The sequence below is a fragment of the Myotis daubentonii genome, chromosome 11 (genome assembly GCF_963259705.1).
Source record: "Myotis daubentonii chromosome 11, mMyoDau2.1, whole genome shotgun sequence".
Taxonomy (NCBI): domain Eukaryota; kingdom Metazoa; phylum Chordata; class Mammalia; order Chiroptera; family Vespertilionidae; genus Myotis; species Myotis daubentonii.
The window spans coordinates 70,636,925-70,651,027 of NC_081850.1; the positions used below are offsets into that span (position 1 = coordinate 70,636,925).

Consider the following 14,103-nt stretch of genomic DNA (forward strand, 5'->3'; position numbering starts at 1 on the left):
CTGTGGTGCAAGGTTCTGGGAGGATGCGCGGCTCCTTTTCCATGCGAAGACCTGTTAGACTCCTGGCGGGAGCCACACAGTAGGACCCCACCTTCTGCACAGTCTGCACCCTTTATATGGATTTATTTATTGTGAATATTTCATATACATGGAATCATATGACATGTAACCTTTTATGTCTGGCCTCTTTCACTTAGCAGAATGTCTCGGAGGTTCATCTACTTTGCCACATACATCAATACTCTCTATCCCTTTTCATGGCTGAATAATGGCCCTTTGTTTGAGTGTACCACAGTGTGTTTATCATTCACCTGTTGGTGGACATTCTGCAACTTTGTCAAAAGTGCTCCCTTTGCAACATAGTTCAGAGGGGTCACTTGTCCGAGGGGCTCAGAACAGTGTGAAGGTGATTAAATCTCTAGTCCTGGTCAAGAAGAGAGCGTGCTGGCCAGGGAGGCCACCATGGGGCCCTATGGCCGAATGGTGCACAGACCTGGAGAAGCTCCCCTTCAACACAGACTTCAGTTCATCATTTGACAAAGAAAGCAATTGTACCAAACTCCAAAAAGCAAGTGGAACATTGACACAGCCACGTCCTTTCCCTGTCCACCCCGGCGGCCCCGCATGGAGAAGTGAGCTCCGCGATAACTTGCGCAAGGTTACATTCCTCTTTTCCCCGGAGCCCGGCCGCATTATGAAAACCTTTCTCAATCCAGCACTGCAATCACCACCCGTCAGTCTGTGTCGAGATTAAGTTGAAATAATTGCCATCCCTGGAGTATTTAAATGATAGTGTTTGGGGGCCCATTTAGGACAGAAATGATAAAGCCCATGCCATAAACAAGGCCACTGGAATTCAAACAGGTGCAGCATGTAAATGATGAGGCTCCCAGGGCCCCCCTAAGCCCATCCTGACTCCTTCCCCAGAGCTTTCCTCTCAGCAGGAAGATGACTTGATATCACACACATGATAAGAACAACTATGCTTGTATGTTTTCCTGCAAGCTCACCTTAGAAAATAGTTAGATGCCCCATCCCCATAGTTTATTATGTAAAAGGAAATCCAATTTGAACCCCACTGTCTGCTCATTGTTCTGTAAACCCAAAACTTCTCTGAAAAATAGTCTATTAATTTTTTAAAAAGGAATCTAAAATCAGTCACTAGCAGGGGCGTACAAGGACTTTCTAGAATCGCAGAATGTGACACACTCCAACTCATTCTGTCCAATCTCACCATCGAATAGAAGGGGGAACATCGTCTGCCTACCCACTGTGACCATTGTCATCCAGATAGCCACCATGTCTTTCCTGGTCTACACCTTGTCTTCTCACTCCCTACATCTGCTCCTCCCTCCCTCAGCGTTCTCCTTCACATTGCCATCTAAGGGATCTTTCTCAACCGCAAATCTGATCATGGAAAAAAAACAAAACAAAAACGCTATTCCACAGCTCCCCATTGCTGCTAAGATAATGCCCGGTACCCTCAGCATGGCTCACCGGCCCAGGATCACCTCCCCACTCTTTCCCTGGTCCTCTGTGACCCTCTCCATATCCTTTGTGAGTGCATTGGCCTGTTAGTCAGTTTTGCGAGAGTTTTTAAATTTATTACCTAGGATGCTGCACCTGTTGGTCCCATTTGCTAAACCTATCGCCTGCCTTTTTCACATCACTGACTCCTCCTGTCTTAGAAAAGATACACAAGGGGCAGGTGGCTCTTGAGTCTGGTTCCCCTGATCCCTAACTCAGACCTCATCCCTTTGCAGTGGTTCTCAACCTTCCTAATGCTGCGACCCTTTAATACAGTTCCTCATGTTGTGGTGACCCCCAATTTCATTGTTACAAATTGAACATCATTAAAGCATAGTGATTAATCACAAAAACAATATGTAATTATATATGTGTTTTCCGATGGTCTTAGGCGATCCCTGTGAAAGGGTCGTTCGACCCCCAAAGGGGTTGCGACCCACAGGTTGAGAACCGCTGCTTTAGAGGGTTTAAAACAGTCATTTGAGGAAGCAAAGTGTCTCCAGGGCTGCTTGCTCGAGGGCCATGCTTTTGTCCTAGGTTCTTATTCTTGGCATCTGAGAATTGGGTTTACCAGTGCCAGATCGCATGATAGAAAGCCGCCTCTACCCTTTTACTTATTTTTGTAAAAAGACTTTAAAATACTATGGTTAGACAAATTCTAAAATCTTGGGTGACAGACAGATCTATATGCTGACTGTTTCTGCCTGTTTGATAATGAGAAGTCAAAGCCACTAACGCCCAGTGAACTTCTCCATCACGGAGTATGTGTTGGTGTGTGAGTGCGTGGAAAAGACACTGGAAGGAATGTCTCATATCCTCCGAGAGAAATCTCTTTGCCCCGTGACTTCTGGTCTCTGCAGATAAAACCAGGGTGCACACAAAAACACATTAAGATTTGGTCACTTAATCTTTCTATTCGGGAAATATGTGCCTCTTTTCACGAAGCTATTCTTTAAATTTGGTGTCAGTCTTCACAGTGAATTCAAGAGAAGTGAATGGAACTTTAATCATTTATCTTATTTGGGAAATAACCAGTGATCCGGCAGATTCTCCCAATGACCTTCACTTTATTTGGTGCCCTCCCTCGTGTCTCTAGGTGGGTTGTGTTTGCAAAGAGGCCAAAACACCTGTGATGGCTCCCCTACCCGTGTCTTTTGTCATTCACACTGATATTCTCAAACTGCCCTTTTGTGCAGAGTTCAGCATTTCAGGTATCACATGTTTGACCCGTCCTTTGGTTGTGCTGCCAACCACCAGCTCAGAATGCAGTGCCAGGAACCCCACTGCATGGCAATGCCTGTGCGAATGAGTGCTTTAGTGCATCTTGTTTTCATTCTTATAAAAAACAAGCCGATCTCGGAAGAAAATGAGTGTATTGTTAATACGTGTCATAAGCAGCCCTTGTCTCATAATAATCATAGCCAAGAGTTAATGTAGTATCTGCTGCGTTTTAGTCACTTCGTATATTTATCTTATTCTAGCAACAACCTCAAGTGGGGACTTTTATTATTACCATTTTACAGGCGAGGAAACTAATGCTTAAAGCACCTAAGTAACTTTCCAAAGATCACCCAGCTACTAAGGTAGTGACAAGATTTTAAAAAGAGAGAGAAATCCCATAGGCAGCTCAGAAACAGCAAAACGTCGGTGTCGGCTGCAGGTCTGTGGTATGAACAGGATGACTGTGTGTTTCATGACGAAGGGAAAAAATCAGAAGACTGAACGCGCTGGCATATATTGGTGAAGAGGGCATTCCCAGGGCAGGCATGGCTGGAGGTGACATTAGTTTAGTCCCTGAAAACTGAACTTTCCTATAAGACGTGAGAATGGTTTTCATGTTTGCATATGCAAAATGGAGATGCTCTCCTGGAACTGTTTGTGCAGAAGAGGGGGTGTGTCCTAGATTCATGCTGCCACTGGTTTCCTGCCATTAGATTTCCGCAGCAGACAAAAACACACCACTCCAAACTGAAGCATACAAGCTATTATATATTTTCATAATATAGAACTTTAAAGTATAGTAATCAACAGTGGCAAAATATTTCTGTCTTTGACATTAGTTTTTTTGTGAGATCCAACCTGTAATTGAGACCAGAGAAAACAGTATGGAAAAACGAATCCACGAGAACAGGATAAAAATACCATGAACAGCAAAATATGTCTGAGTATTTAAAACCGTATAGAAAAAAAATAAATTAGATGAACAATTGTGTAAATATAAATTAAAAAAGATGACATTCTTAATAAATAAAGTTTACTATTTACATTTTTTATATATTGCTAAAAGACTTAACTTAGATCCATAAAAACACATGAACAGGAAAAAAAAAATAAAACCCAAAATAGGAGCAGCAAATTTATGCGCGTGAGGTACAGAAAAAGGATTGGAATCGTGTTTTGGTTCTGGTGTTTAGATTTTTTTTTTTTTCCTTTTTCATAGTAGGCCAGTAGAATTCTCATGAGAATAGATTTTTAAGCACTTCAATGGAGAATTATTTTTTTGATAGTTTCCAGAAGGTGCCAAACAGATTTTCAACATCATCATGATTAGAAATACCCATAATAATTATAACAATAATAAAAAGGTATAATATGGTACATAAATATGGAAGAGCAGTTTGTAATATGAATACATTTTCTCTAGACGAGATCACAGTTTTATTTTGTAAATATTACATTTAAGTATATATATACACACATATATGTACAGCTATATATACATGTGCATATATATGTAAATTTATATTTATATATAATATCTTTATATAGATAGGTATCTGTGGACAGGTTATTGATTATAGAGACCCCTAAAAGCAACTCAGTAATTGTTCCAAGTCCTCCTCGCTGACTGCTGGTGTCTAGTTTGAGAAGCCCCGAGGGGTTTGCACTCAGAGAGCCAGATCTTCTAACCAAACGCTGGGGAAGAAGAGCCTTGAGGGCCTCCCTTCCTCTGTAGAGTAGGAAATGGCCTGGGAGTATCGGAGAGGAAGCAGTACACTGGCTTTTACTTTGCAGGAAGTAATTGGCTTTGAATCAAATGATAGAACTTGTCAAGGCCAGGATAAGGGGGGAAAGTCCAATTCACCTAAGGATGAAATATTCCCTAACACAAGCCTCCCTCGGAACACAAACTCCGGCTTTATCCCCTGGAGTATCAAACGCCCACTCACTGTCGTCCCTGAAAGGCCCGAGGGCCCCCACCTCTCTTGAGGGAGCCCATGGATTGTGTGTGTAGCCTTGGCTCTCAGATCGCCGTGGCCCGAGTAGAACCTCAGGGCCTCCCAATCCCCCGGCCTCTCATGGTGAGGTAGGTTAAGTAGTATTATCCCCATTTTGCAGCTGGAGAAACTGAGGCAAATGGAGAGGCGAATTGATGACTTGTTCGAGATCACTAAGCAAACTGCTTGCTGCCTGGAGGCAAGATGTCTAGGTTCTTATTCTAGGGACATAATTCCTGTGTGGCTATTCAACATTTCCTTTATGGATCCAACAGTGGGTAGGAATTTGGCAAAATGTGAATGGGTTTAAAAAGAACAGGCTCTCATTTCATTGAGCTTTTATGTGTGTTGTTTGTTGGGTTTATTTTGTTTCGTTTCTCAGAAACCGTGGGGATTACCTGTTGGGTTAGGTAGCAGAGTGTATCCCCGGTGGACTGTGCAGTGTAGTTCTAAGTGCAGAAAGCCCAATGCTACTGGTCTGGACACACGTTTTATAGTGTGAGAAGCACGACACAATATGTCCCCTTAATATCTGGTAAAACCAATTGCCAGCCCTCTCACTCCCTATGAACACACATTGCCACCAAAGAGACCAATGCCTCCCAAACAACAACTCCACATCAAGGGGAAGCTGCCTGATTTCCTGGATCTAGCACAACATACAGAAAATAGCAGGATTATACATCCCACTCTATGCCTCCTGTAGGGAAATCTTTATGCTTGTGTCTACTTACTCAGTCTGTAGAAGAAAACAAATTTCTTTAGGAAGCACAAAAATAGTTGTGTGTGTTTTTTTTAAAAAAATCTTATTTTTAATCATGCATATGTATTTCCTTTTAATCTCCTTGTCTTCTATTAATTTCTATCTGTACAGTTTTGTCACCATCAATTTATATTCTGCACTTGAAGTAGTTCCAGAAAAAATCACACCACCCAAAACCTCAAAACTGATCACTTGAAAATACGGTTTCCTTTCTTTCTTCCCTCCTTCCTTTCCTCCCTTCTCTCTAACACAGGTAAGACCTATAACAAATGGACAGTGGCAACCAAGTTAACTCACACGTGGAAGGGAGGTAGCTGAAATCTGTCTCAAAGAATCATTTTCCACAAACAGCATTTACGCATTGGCCAGGTGGGACTGAGACCAAGAGCACTGTCTAGGCAGCGACGCAACCCGCTGTAGCCAGGAGCAGCAGCTGACACCTTCCATCCTCAAAGCCCTGCTCTGCATGAACACTGGTCTCTCCCGTCCATCACACCCATCAGCCATCGAAACAGGCTTCTCAAGGACCGTCTTCCCCTAAGAGGTGGCTGGCACCAAATCTGGGGTGAAGGTGGCAGTGGGGGTGGGGTAATGCAAGTCCTCTGGGCAGGCAGGCAGGGTTGTGGCTTAATAAGGCTTCCCAAGAGAGGGCTTGGAGAGCTGTCTACCTCATCTCCTTCCTTGCTGCTAACAGGCTAATCCTTCTATAGACACAGGACCCCCAAGTGCTGACAGACAACAGGGCTTCCTCCTGGTACTCCCTTTTCCTAAACAGGAGATGATGGGAAGATGAGACGATCAGTTTATTCCCAGAAAGAAAATGAAATTGGGTGTCAGTGCACTGCATGAATAGAGCAGACCCAACTCCACCAAGGTGGGAGGAGGGCCTATTGGTTACACCTCCCATGTGGGCACGAGGCTGGCCACCAATCCAGTAGCCTCTCTTGGCCAATAACCTTGGCAAAAGGGAATTTGCGAGTGACAGGTTTGAATGATGGTAAGGAGAGACCGGGTGGAAGTTTCCTCAGAGGGCTCAACTCCATCTGGAGATAGAAGGCAGCCTTCAGGAAACTCTACTCAGCTAGAGAAGGTGGGGACAGATAAGGAGGAGAGGGAAAGGAAGAAAGAGGATGGGGGTCCATTTAAGGGAAGCTGGTAAGGTCCATTGGTCATGTTGTCTTGGGGTCTCTAAGGCTTTTTGCATTACTTACTGGTGTCATAAAGCATCGGGGAGGCCTAACAATGTTATTTTTCTTAGTTCATATTTTCAACCTAATACCACACGGGGTGATAACTCAGAGCAAGAGAGGGGCCTCGAGAGTTGGGAAGAGCTCTTAGACACTGGAGAGGGGTACAGAACGGGATGAAGTCTTCTATTATAATTATTATTTTGCTAATAATTGGCCCTGGTAATTATAGAAAAAAAATGTCCTGAATGAAAATAGGAGTTTGTAAGGAAGAAACATAAAGGATTTGAGCCTGGCCTTAACAATGGTGGCAGCCTCTTCACTCTGGAACTCCGTCTCAGAGTTGGTAATGTAGTGCGAACCACACAAAATTCTAAGCACTGTATCCTTATTTGTGGGCACCTGTGCAAAAAGCACCTTGATAGATTTTTTTTAATATCACAAACCACATATGATGGCCAATAAATGTCTTTTCAAGCATCCTTGATCAGTAGGCAATTACTGTCGGGAGTGATAAAGGAGCTTTCTGAAGTTCTTGTTGGTCCCCATAGGAGAAAACACTGTAACTAACAATGCCTGCCTCAGAAGCAGGAATGTGTGGATCAGCGCGCATGCCTGGCATATTCCACTCCCATGCTAGGCTGTTTTTGTTGGTTGTCTTCTCTAAACTTGAGAGGTCTTGATTTATAGCAATCTTTATGGGCTATGTCTGATTTAGACCTTCCCATTGCCTTACTTTCTCAGTTCCAGGTGTCAGAAATTATGTCAAACTTAACCATTCTCTCCACCTTTTTCTGTATTCATCTCTCCTCATATTCCTCAAAAGGAGTGGATGGAACCTGGCTGAAAAGAGGCAAAGAAGGCCCCAAAGCAGGGGGGGGGGGGCTCCTATGGGGGTCGGACTGACTTACTCTGCACTTTTGGAGGTGGAATATGGGAGAGACGGAAGGGTTGCCCACCCCCAGGTGTGGACGGGAGCACTGGCAGATGGAAGACTATGGGAAACATCATGACCATTCTGGGTTGCTGGGGACCGAGGCTGGCACTTGGACTTCCCTCTGATGGCCCCTGGAACACAGTCGAGACTGATCACATCCAAGATGATTCTCTATTACAGGAGGCTAGCTGCTCAGGGCCACCTCGAGGTCCTCAGGACCAAAGCCTGCTGTAGCCTAGACGGGCAGGAAGGCTCGGTGAAGAAGCATAACTCAAGAGTCCTTACAACTCTAACAGTCCCCGGATGACTCTAGCATCACAGAAACATAACACTGTTCCACTTGATTATAAAATCTAACACTGGCTTAGACATTCTGCACTCTCGCTGAGGGTTCCGACTCCCTTCCAGGGTAAGAAGCCCACCCACAGAGGACCACGCTTCTCTCCATGGGGGGCCAAGAAGGGGTTTCTCTTGCAGGAGGACTAGGGAGTGAGGAGCTATGGGGAAATGGGGGTCACGTTTAAGGCAGACTGTTTGGTTGTGTGGGGGTTTTCCTAACCTAGTCCTATCATCTTGGATTACTCAATGTATAGGATAGAGCAGCAGGAAAAGTAGCAGCAAATGTGGTCCCAAGGCAAGATTTGGGGAATGGATGGGTTCCGGAGGGATATTATGGCCTCATGCCTCAAGCAGGGGGCTCTTATAATACCTTGACATTGCAATTTTAAGCCATTTCCAGCTTGGCCGTAAACCCTGGAGTTGGGGTAAGTCCCCCATGGCAGCGGGAAAAATCAGGGGGCTTCGTACACTTTGGATTCTTTCTCCCTGGGCCCTACTTTCCTAGAAGGTAGGTGATCAGAGACCATTTCACTTTCGATCCCTAAGGACTGTACCACTGCGCATGTCCTACATATTCTAGGCCTCAGGGTGTGAACTATCTTGGCATCTCAATACTCGGCCTTAGCAGTTTCTGCAACTCTTTCTCCCGAGGACAGTGTTGGCTGGGAGCTTGGGAAAGGAAAGATTGACTTTGTTCCAGTCTCTCTCTGCTCAGTCTCCAAAACTGCCCTCACACAGATGTTTGTATGGGTGTGTATGCATGCATGTGTACTAACCACAGATGTGCACATTCCTGGGCACAGAGCATGTTCCTCTCTGCGGTCATGTGACAAATGGTTAGAGTTTTAGGAGGCTCTGGGACTGCATGCTGTGCATGTGATCCATCTAAGACTGTGGGGTGGGATTCCATGCCATTACTTAACATGGCGAGACTTGCTTCGTGCGCCCCCACTATGAGTCCTTCCTGGGTGAAATTAAAGGCAGACCGGTTGGATGCTAAGGATCCCTGGTGTGGAGAGGCCATTCCGTGGAGCAGCTCACTGTGAAATCAATACCAAAGGGATGCGGGTCCTGGCGCTGGGAATTCTTAACTCCTTGTCCTTCCTTAGCCGTGGCTGTATCCCCGGAGGTCTTTCCGGCTGTGTTCTCGGGCCTGGGGGTCCCGACAAGCACAGTCACCTTGTAGGTCACAGGACATAGGGAAGGGAGTGACCTGCGGAGAGAAAGAGAGGGGAGGTGAACCAGGTGTTTGGGTCTCAAGGAATACTTTTCAAAGAGGCAGCTCAGGGGACAATCGCTGGATTGGGGGGACAGCAGATTCAAGTTTGAGTCCTGACTTTGCTTCCCTAGCCCTATCATAGCTTGTATCAAGATCACCAGCGTTGTTATCCTATCAGCTTTCCTTTCCGGTGGCATTTACCATGGGTCAGGCAATGTGCAAAATACTTTGCAAATACGGAAACATCAAACCCTTCGACAACTCTGTAAGACAGATACAAAACAGTCACCATTTCACAGGTGGAGAAACGAAGGCTCAGAAATGGGCAGGCATTCCCCCAAAGTAACAAATGGCAAATCTTTGCCATTCCAGTAGGACGAGCCACCTCTCCTTCACCCTCAGGTGCATAGCTGTAGAAGTGATATGATGAGACTGACTTGCACTATGACCTTTTGGGCTGGATGAAATTGTGGGTGAAGAATTGTAATGCACTATCCCAGAGCTGTTCAGAGAATTGTGAAATGGAATATCTGGTAGGACTGTCGAGGTGATTGGTGAGATGAAGGACGTGAGAGTGTCTTTTAAGAAAACACAGCTCTCTGCACTGATCGGGCATTTCCATTGAGCGAGGCAAGGATGCAAGCCACAAAAGCTCCTCTCAGCAAGAGCCAGGGCACCTGAGATCCTGCTGGGGACATTTCACATAGAGATTTTGCATAACATTTGGTTGAAGGACCTAGGGAACAGATTTTAGAAAAAAGTGAGAGGCATACAATGATTTGCTATATGTAGATATTACAAAACCTGGGGAAAAGAAGAAATAATGATTTGAAAAAAATTTTAAAAAGAAACAGTGAGAGGCCCTAGTGTCAGTTCCCGTGCCATCCCCTCACGTGCTCTGTGACTTTGGGCCGCCTTCCTTTCTAGAAACAGAGGCAGAGCCCAGCCAAGCGAACGTCTTCCCCATGCAGCCAGTGATCTGTCTTTCCTAAGAGCGCCATGCAGCCCCTGCCTGAGCCCAAGCTGGGCTACCACAAGCCAAGTGGATTTCACCTCATTGCATCATGACATTCACATCGCACTTTCCCCAGAGGGTCCCCCATCTGCGCAGATGGATTTAGTGACCTCATTCGCCTCCTGCCTGGGCAGGGTCTCCAAGTGCTCACAGAGCCTCAGAGAGCTGTGACTCTAGCTTGCGGACTCATTCTGTGTAGCTAACTCTTTTCTCTCTGCCTCTTGGCCCATCCTCCCTCCCTTCCTCCAAACCTCTCCCCATGTCCAATGTACGGATGAGCAGGAAGATTGAGGTATCAGCCCCAGCAGCTCTGTCATCTAACAGTGTGACCTGGGGCATGTGACAATTTCTCTGCATCTTAGGTAACTCATTCATTAAATGGAAACAGTGAAAGCATACGTGTCCCTGAGGCTGTGGTGAGGGATGAGTGAAGTAAGTGACAAAAACCACCTACCACACAGTGCTTGACATATGCTCAGAGTTCAACCATATACCTATTTATGCACATATATAGCTTTCCTCCTCCCTCTCACTTGGTGAGTCAGGAGCATGTCCGTCCTGTTCATCCTTGTTTTCCAAGGCCTAATCCATAGAACGAGGGAGTGTATGTTCACTTCTTCTTCTGCCTGACTCCTCCTCTGCACCCACAGCCAGCGTACCTGTTTCCCTAGTCAACCTACACCCGCAGGTGCTTGGTGCTGGGGGAGCCTTCTCACAGCTGCCTCTTCCATGCAGTGTCTTTCTGCTCACAACTCCCTGCTGTTCCCTGCTTAGCACCTTTTCTCCCCAACCTCCATGCCCTTATGCAGGCTGTGCCTTCCAATCTAGAATATTCTCCCACAACCGCTTCGCCTCCAGGAGAAGCAAGAGTGTTAGAATGGGAAAAGACACAGAAAACCCTCTAGTCCGAGTGAGGAAACTGAGGCAGAGCTAAGACCAAGTCTAACTGATGGTGAGTGGGGAGAGTTCCATCATGGGAGCTCAGAGGCCTGGGTGGGCACTCTCAGGCCCCATTCTTGCTGAGCCATTTGGGGAAAAGCCCTTCACTGCCATAACCCCGAGTTTCTACATCTGTAAGAGTGCGATTAAAAAAAGCACCATATTTCATATTGTTGTGAGGATCAAACAAGAAGAAATATGCAAAAGCCCCAGCACATGGCCTAACACTCAGGAGATGCTTAATGCTAAATACACGTGTGCTGGCTCAGATTTCCCACCAGCTCCAATTTCACCGTCTGTGACACCTTTCCTGCCTATTGCCCCCCCCCGCCCCCGCCTCCCAGACTTGGGCAGCCTCTTTGTCCTCAACTCACCCATCCCTTTATCTGTCCCATTCTGCTGCCCTTGCCCACATCCTAACGTTACAATGATCCAGTTACCCCTAATGTCTCCTGCACAATTCTCTCCATAACTCTTTCCCATCGGGCACTACGACCCACGAGGGACTGTTTCAGTCTGGTTTCTCTCTCATGCATCCTGCCTCACCTCACACAAGCAAAAACTCAACAGGTACTATCTCTTCAACTAAGACTCAAAGTCCTTACCATGGGGTCAAGGCCTTGCCGGACCTGCTCTCCAACGCTTCCTAGAACTCACCTGCCCCCCTTCGTCCCCACACTCCTTGCGGCTTGTTTATTTATGGACTGGCTCCTCAAATACTCCGAGTGCTTTCCCACTTCTAAGTCTTTAGCCATTAATGGCCCTCCACCCTGCTCTCTCCCCTGGCAGCTCATTCACTCTGCAGGTCTCATCTCCCCCCTCACTGGCCTGACCAATGGCACCCTGACCTCCATCCCATCTCCCAGCACCCTGTCTCCATGCTCCTCGTACTGAAGCACTTCTCACTTGTACGCCAGCTCAGTCGAGGCAGGGATCATGTCTGCTTCGAACTGAGTCTTTATATACAGAGATCAGGTGTTCTGTGAACCCAGGGATGGAGGGACAGATGGATACACGGATAAATATCCAGAAGCACACAGGCCAGGCAGCCTCTGCTCTTGCCCTTGCTGTCTGGGTGACTTGGCACAAGCCCCTGCCCTTCCCTAAGCTTCGGTTTCCCCATTTTATGTTAAGATTGGATGTTAATGTTCTGGACCTTTCTGTCTCTCTGAAAGTCCTCAGTTTGAGAAAGACAGAAGGCAACTCCTAGGCAGAAAGTACCTAGAGACGCACATTCTGCACACGCTCCTTGCGTGCTCCCCGTCCTGCCACCCCCAGTTCCACCAGCTTCTCCTCGGCCATTGGGTTCCAGGACCCTGCCTCCAGCTGGTTTCTCAGGCCGGTCTGGTCACCCTGGCTCTGTGGGTGTGAGTGACCGTTCTCTCTCCTCCCAGGTCAGCCCAGGCCGTTTCAGCATTTTCCCAAAGAAATGTGTCTGGCACCTAAGGAAGGAACCCCACACAGAACACAGCCGAGTCTAGAAGGTTTGCTCTCAGGGGCAGGTCTGCAGACAGGCAGCTCCTCGTCTCCACCACATGCTGAAGTGCAGCTGCGTTTATTGAGCCCTCCAAGGAGTTTGGGAGCAGACAAGCCCAGCTTGGGGTGGGCACTGCATGGCTTTGGCGAGTCCTTGGCACCCTGTGGCCTCACCACCTCCCCCCCGCCCCCCGTCTATAATATGAGGGTCTTCATAAATACCGCGCAAGATTCTGGGAAGGAGTAATGAAATAACGTTGCCTCCACACTAGCTTGCAGGTGCCCAGTGCCTTGTCCCCTCCTCCTGCCCTTCGCTCTCCTCTGTGGGAACTGCCTGTCCTGAGCTCTCTCTGCACAAGTGCCCTCCTGATCAAAGGCCTACACCTGGGAAGAGAAGGGAGGCGGTGGCCAGTCCCCCACCCTCCCAGGTGCTTCTGGGCCTGACCTGGATGAGACTAGGGAAGCCCATGTGTGCAGGTCCACAGCAGTGAACACTTTACATACATGCACATGCACACATGCATGTAAGCACATGCACATACACGCATGCACACACATTCGTACAGGTTCATAGCAGTGAACACCACTTTCCACACACACACGTGTGTGCACACACACATGCACGTTAGCATTTCCTGAGGGCCTTCCACTTGCAGATGATTGCCACCTGCTAGCATGCGGACCCCACACCACCTCATGAGGCTGTCGTTATTAGCTGCCCATCTTGCAGATGGGAAAATAGAAGCCTCAGAATGTTTACAACAAAGCACAGCCGCCCTGGGCTTCACAGCCCATCGATTAGTAGATGATGCAGGATTCCAAACCCACTCAAACACTGAGCTTTCAGCGAGTGAGTCAGGGCGAGGTGCCTGCCTCACCACATGGCTGTCAACTACTGCTTTGCCAGATAGACAATAGCCCCTTGTCCCTTACATGTCTGGCCCTCAGTCAACACAATGTGCACTACTGCACTCACCCTTCCCAACAGCCCTACTAAGGCAGCTATTCTGACCATCCCTGTCCTACAGCGCAGAGGAAACTCAGATGCCAAGAGGTGAGTCACTGGCTGGCAAGTAGCCTGGGTTCTGCATCCCTGTTTGTAACCATTCCTCCCTCCTGTCCCCCAAATGGCAGGCAGAGTGGGAGTCAGGGTCCCCTTTTCACAGAGAAAGAAACTGGGGCATCCTGAATTTCATCCTGATAAAGTCAGTGCTCAGCAGAATTCCTAGGCCCCTGCCTCCCCCAGTAGCTGCCCGCCTTCTCCCTGACATGGCCTCCCAAGAAAGCCTACCACGCAAGGCACAAGCCCTGCAGTGGCCAGTTTACATCTGGGACACCTAGTGCCGTGTGGATAGGCCGCCCCAGAAATGCTGGGCCACCCACTCTGGCATTCTGTCCACAAGCCCAGGTCAATGACTAAGGGCCAGGATTCTCTCCTTTTTTCCCTCTGGGCTGAGGATGTCGCTCAGGCCAGGCGTTTCTT

The 14,103-nt window shown here is 47.4% G+C and overlaps 1 protein-coding gene across 1 annotated transcript in view; it reads right to left on the bottom strand.

Moving 5' to 3' along the window:
- Window positions 1–3,496: 3,496 nt before the first annotated feature.
- The window catches only part of PAPPA (pappalysin 1), a 221,475-nt gene continuing 210,868 nt past the window's right edge, over window positions 3,497–14,103 (bottom strand). The window contains exon 22 of the mRNA XM_059657843.1: window positions 3,497–9,184. Coding sequence (XP_059513826.1) covers window positions 9,077–9,184 — 108 coding nt within the window. The 3' untranslated portion in view covers window positions 3,497–9,076. The remainder of the gene's footprint in view (window positions 9,185–14,103) is intronic.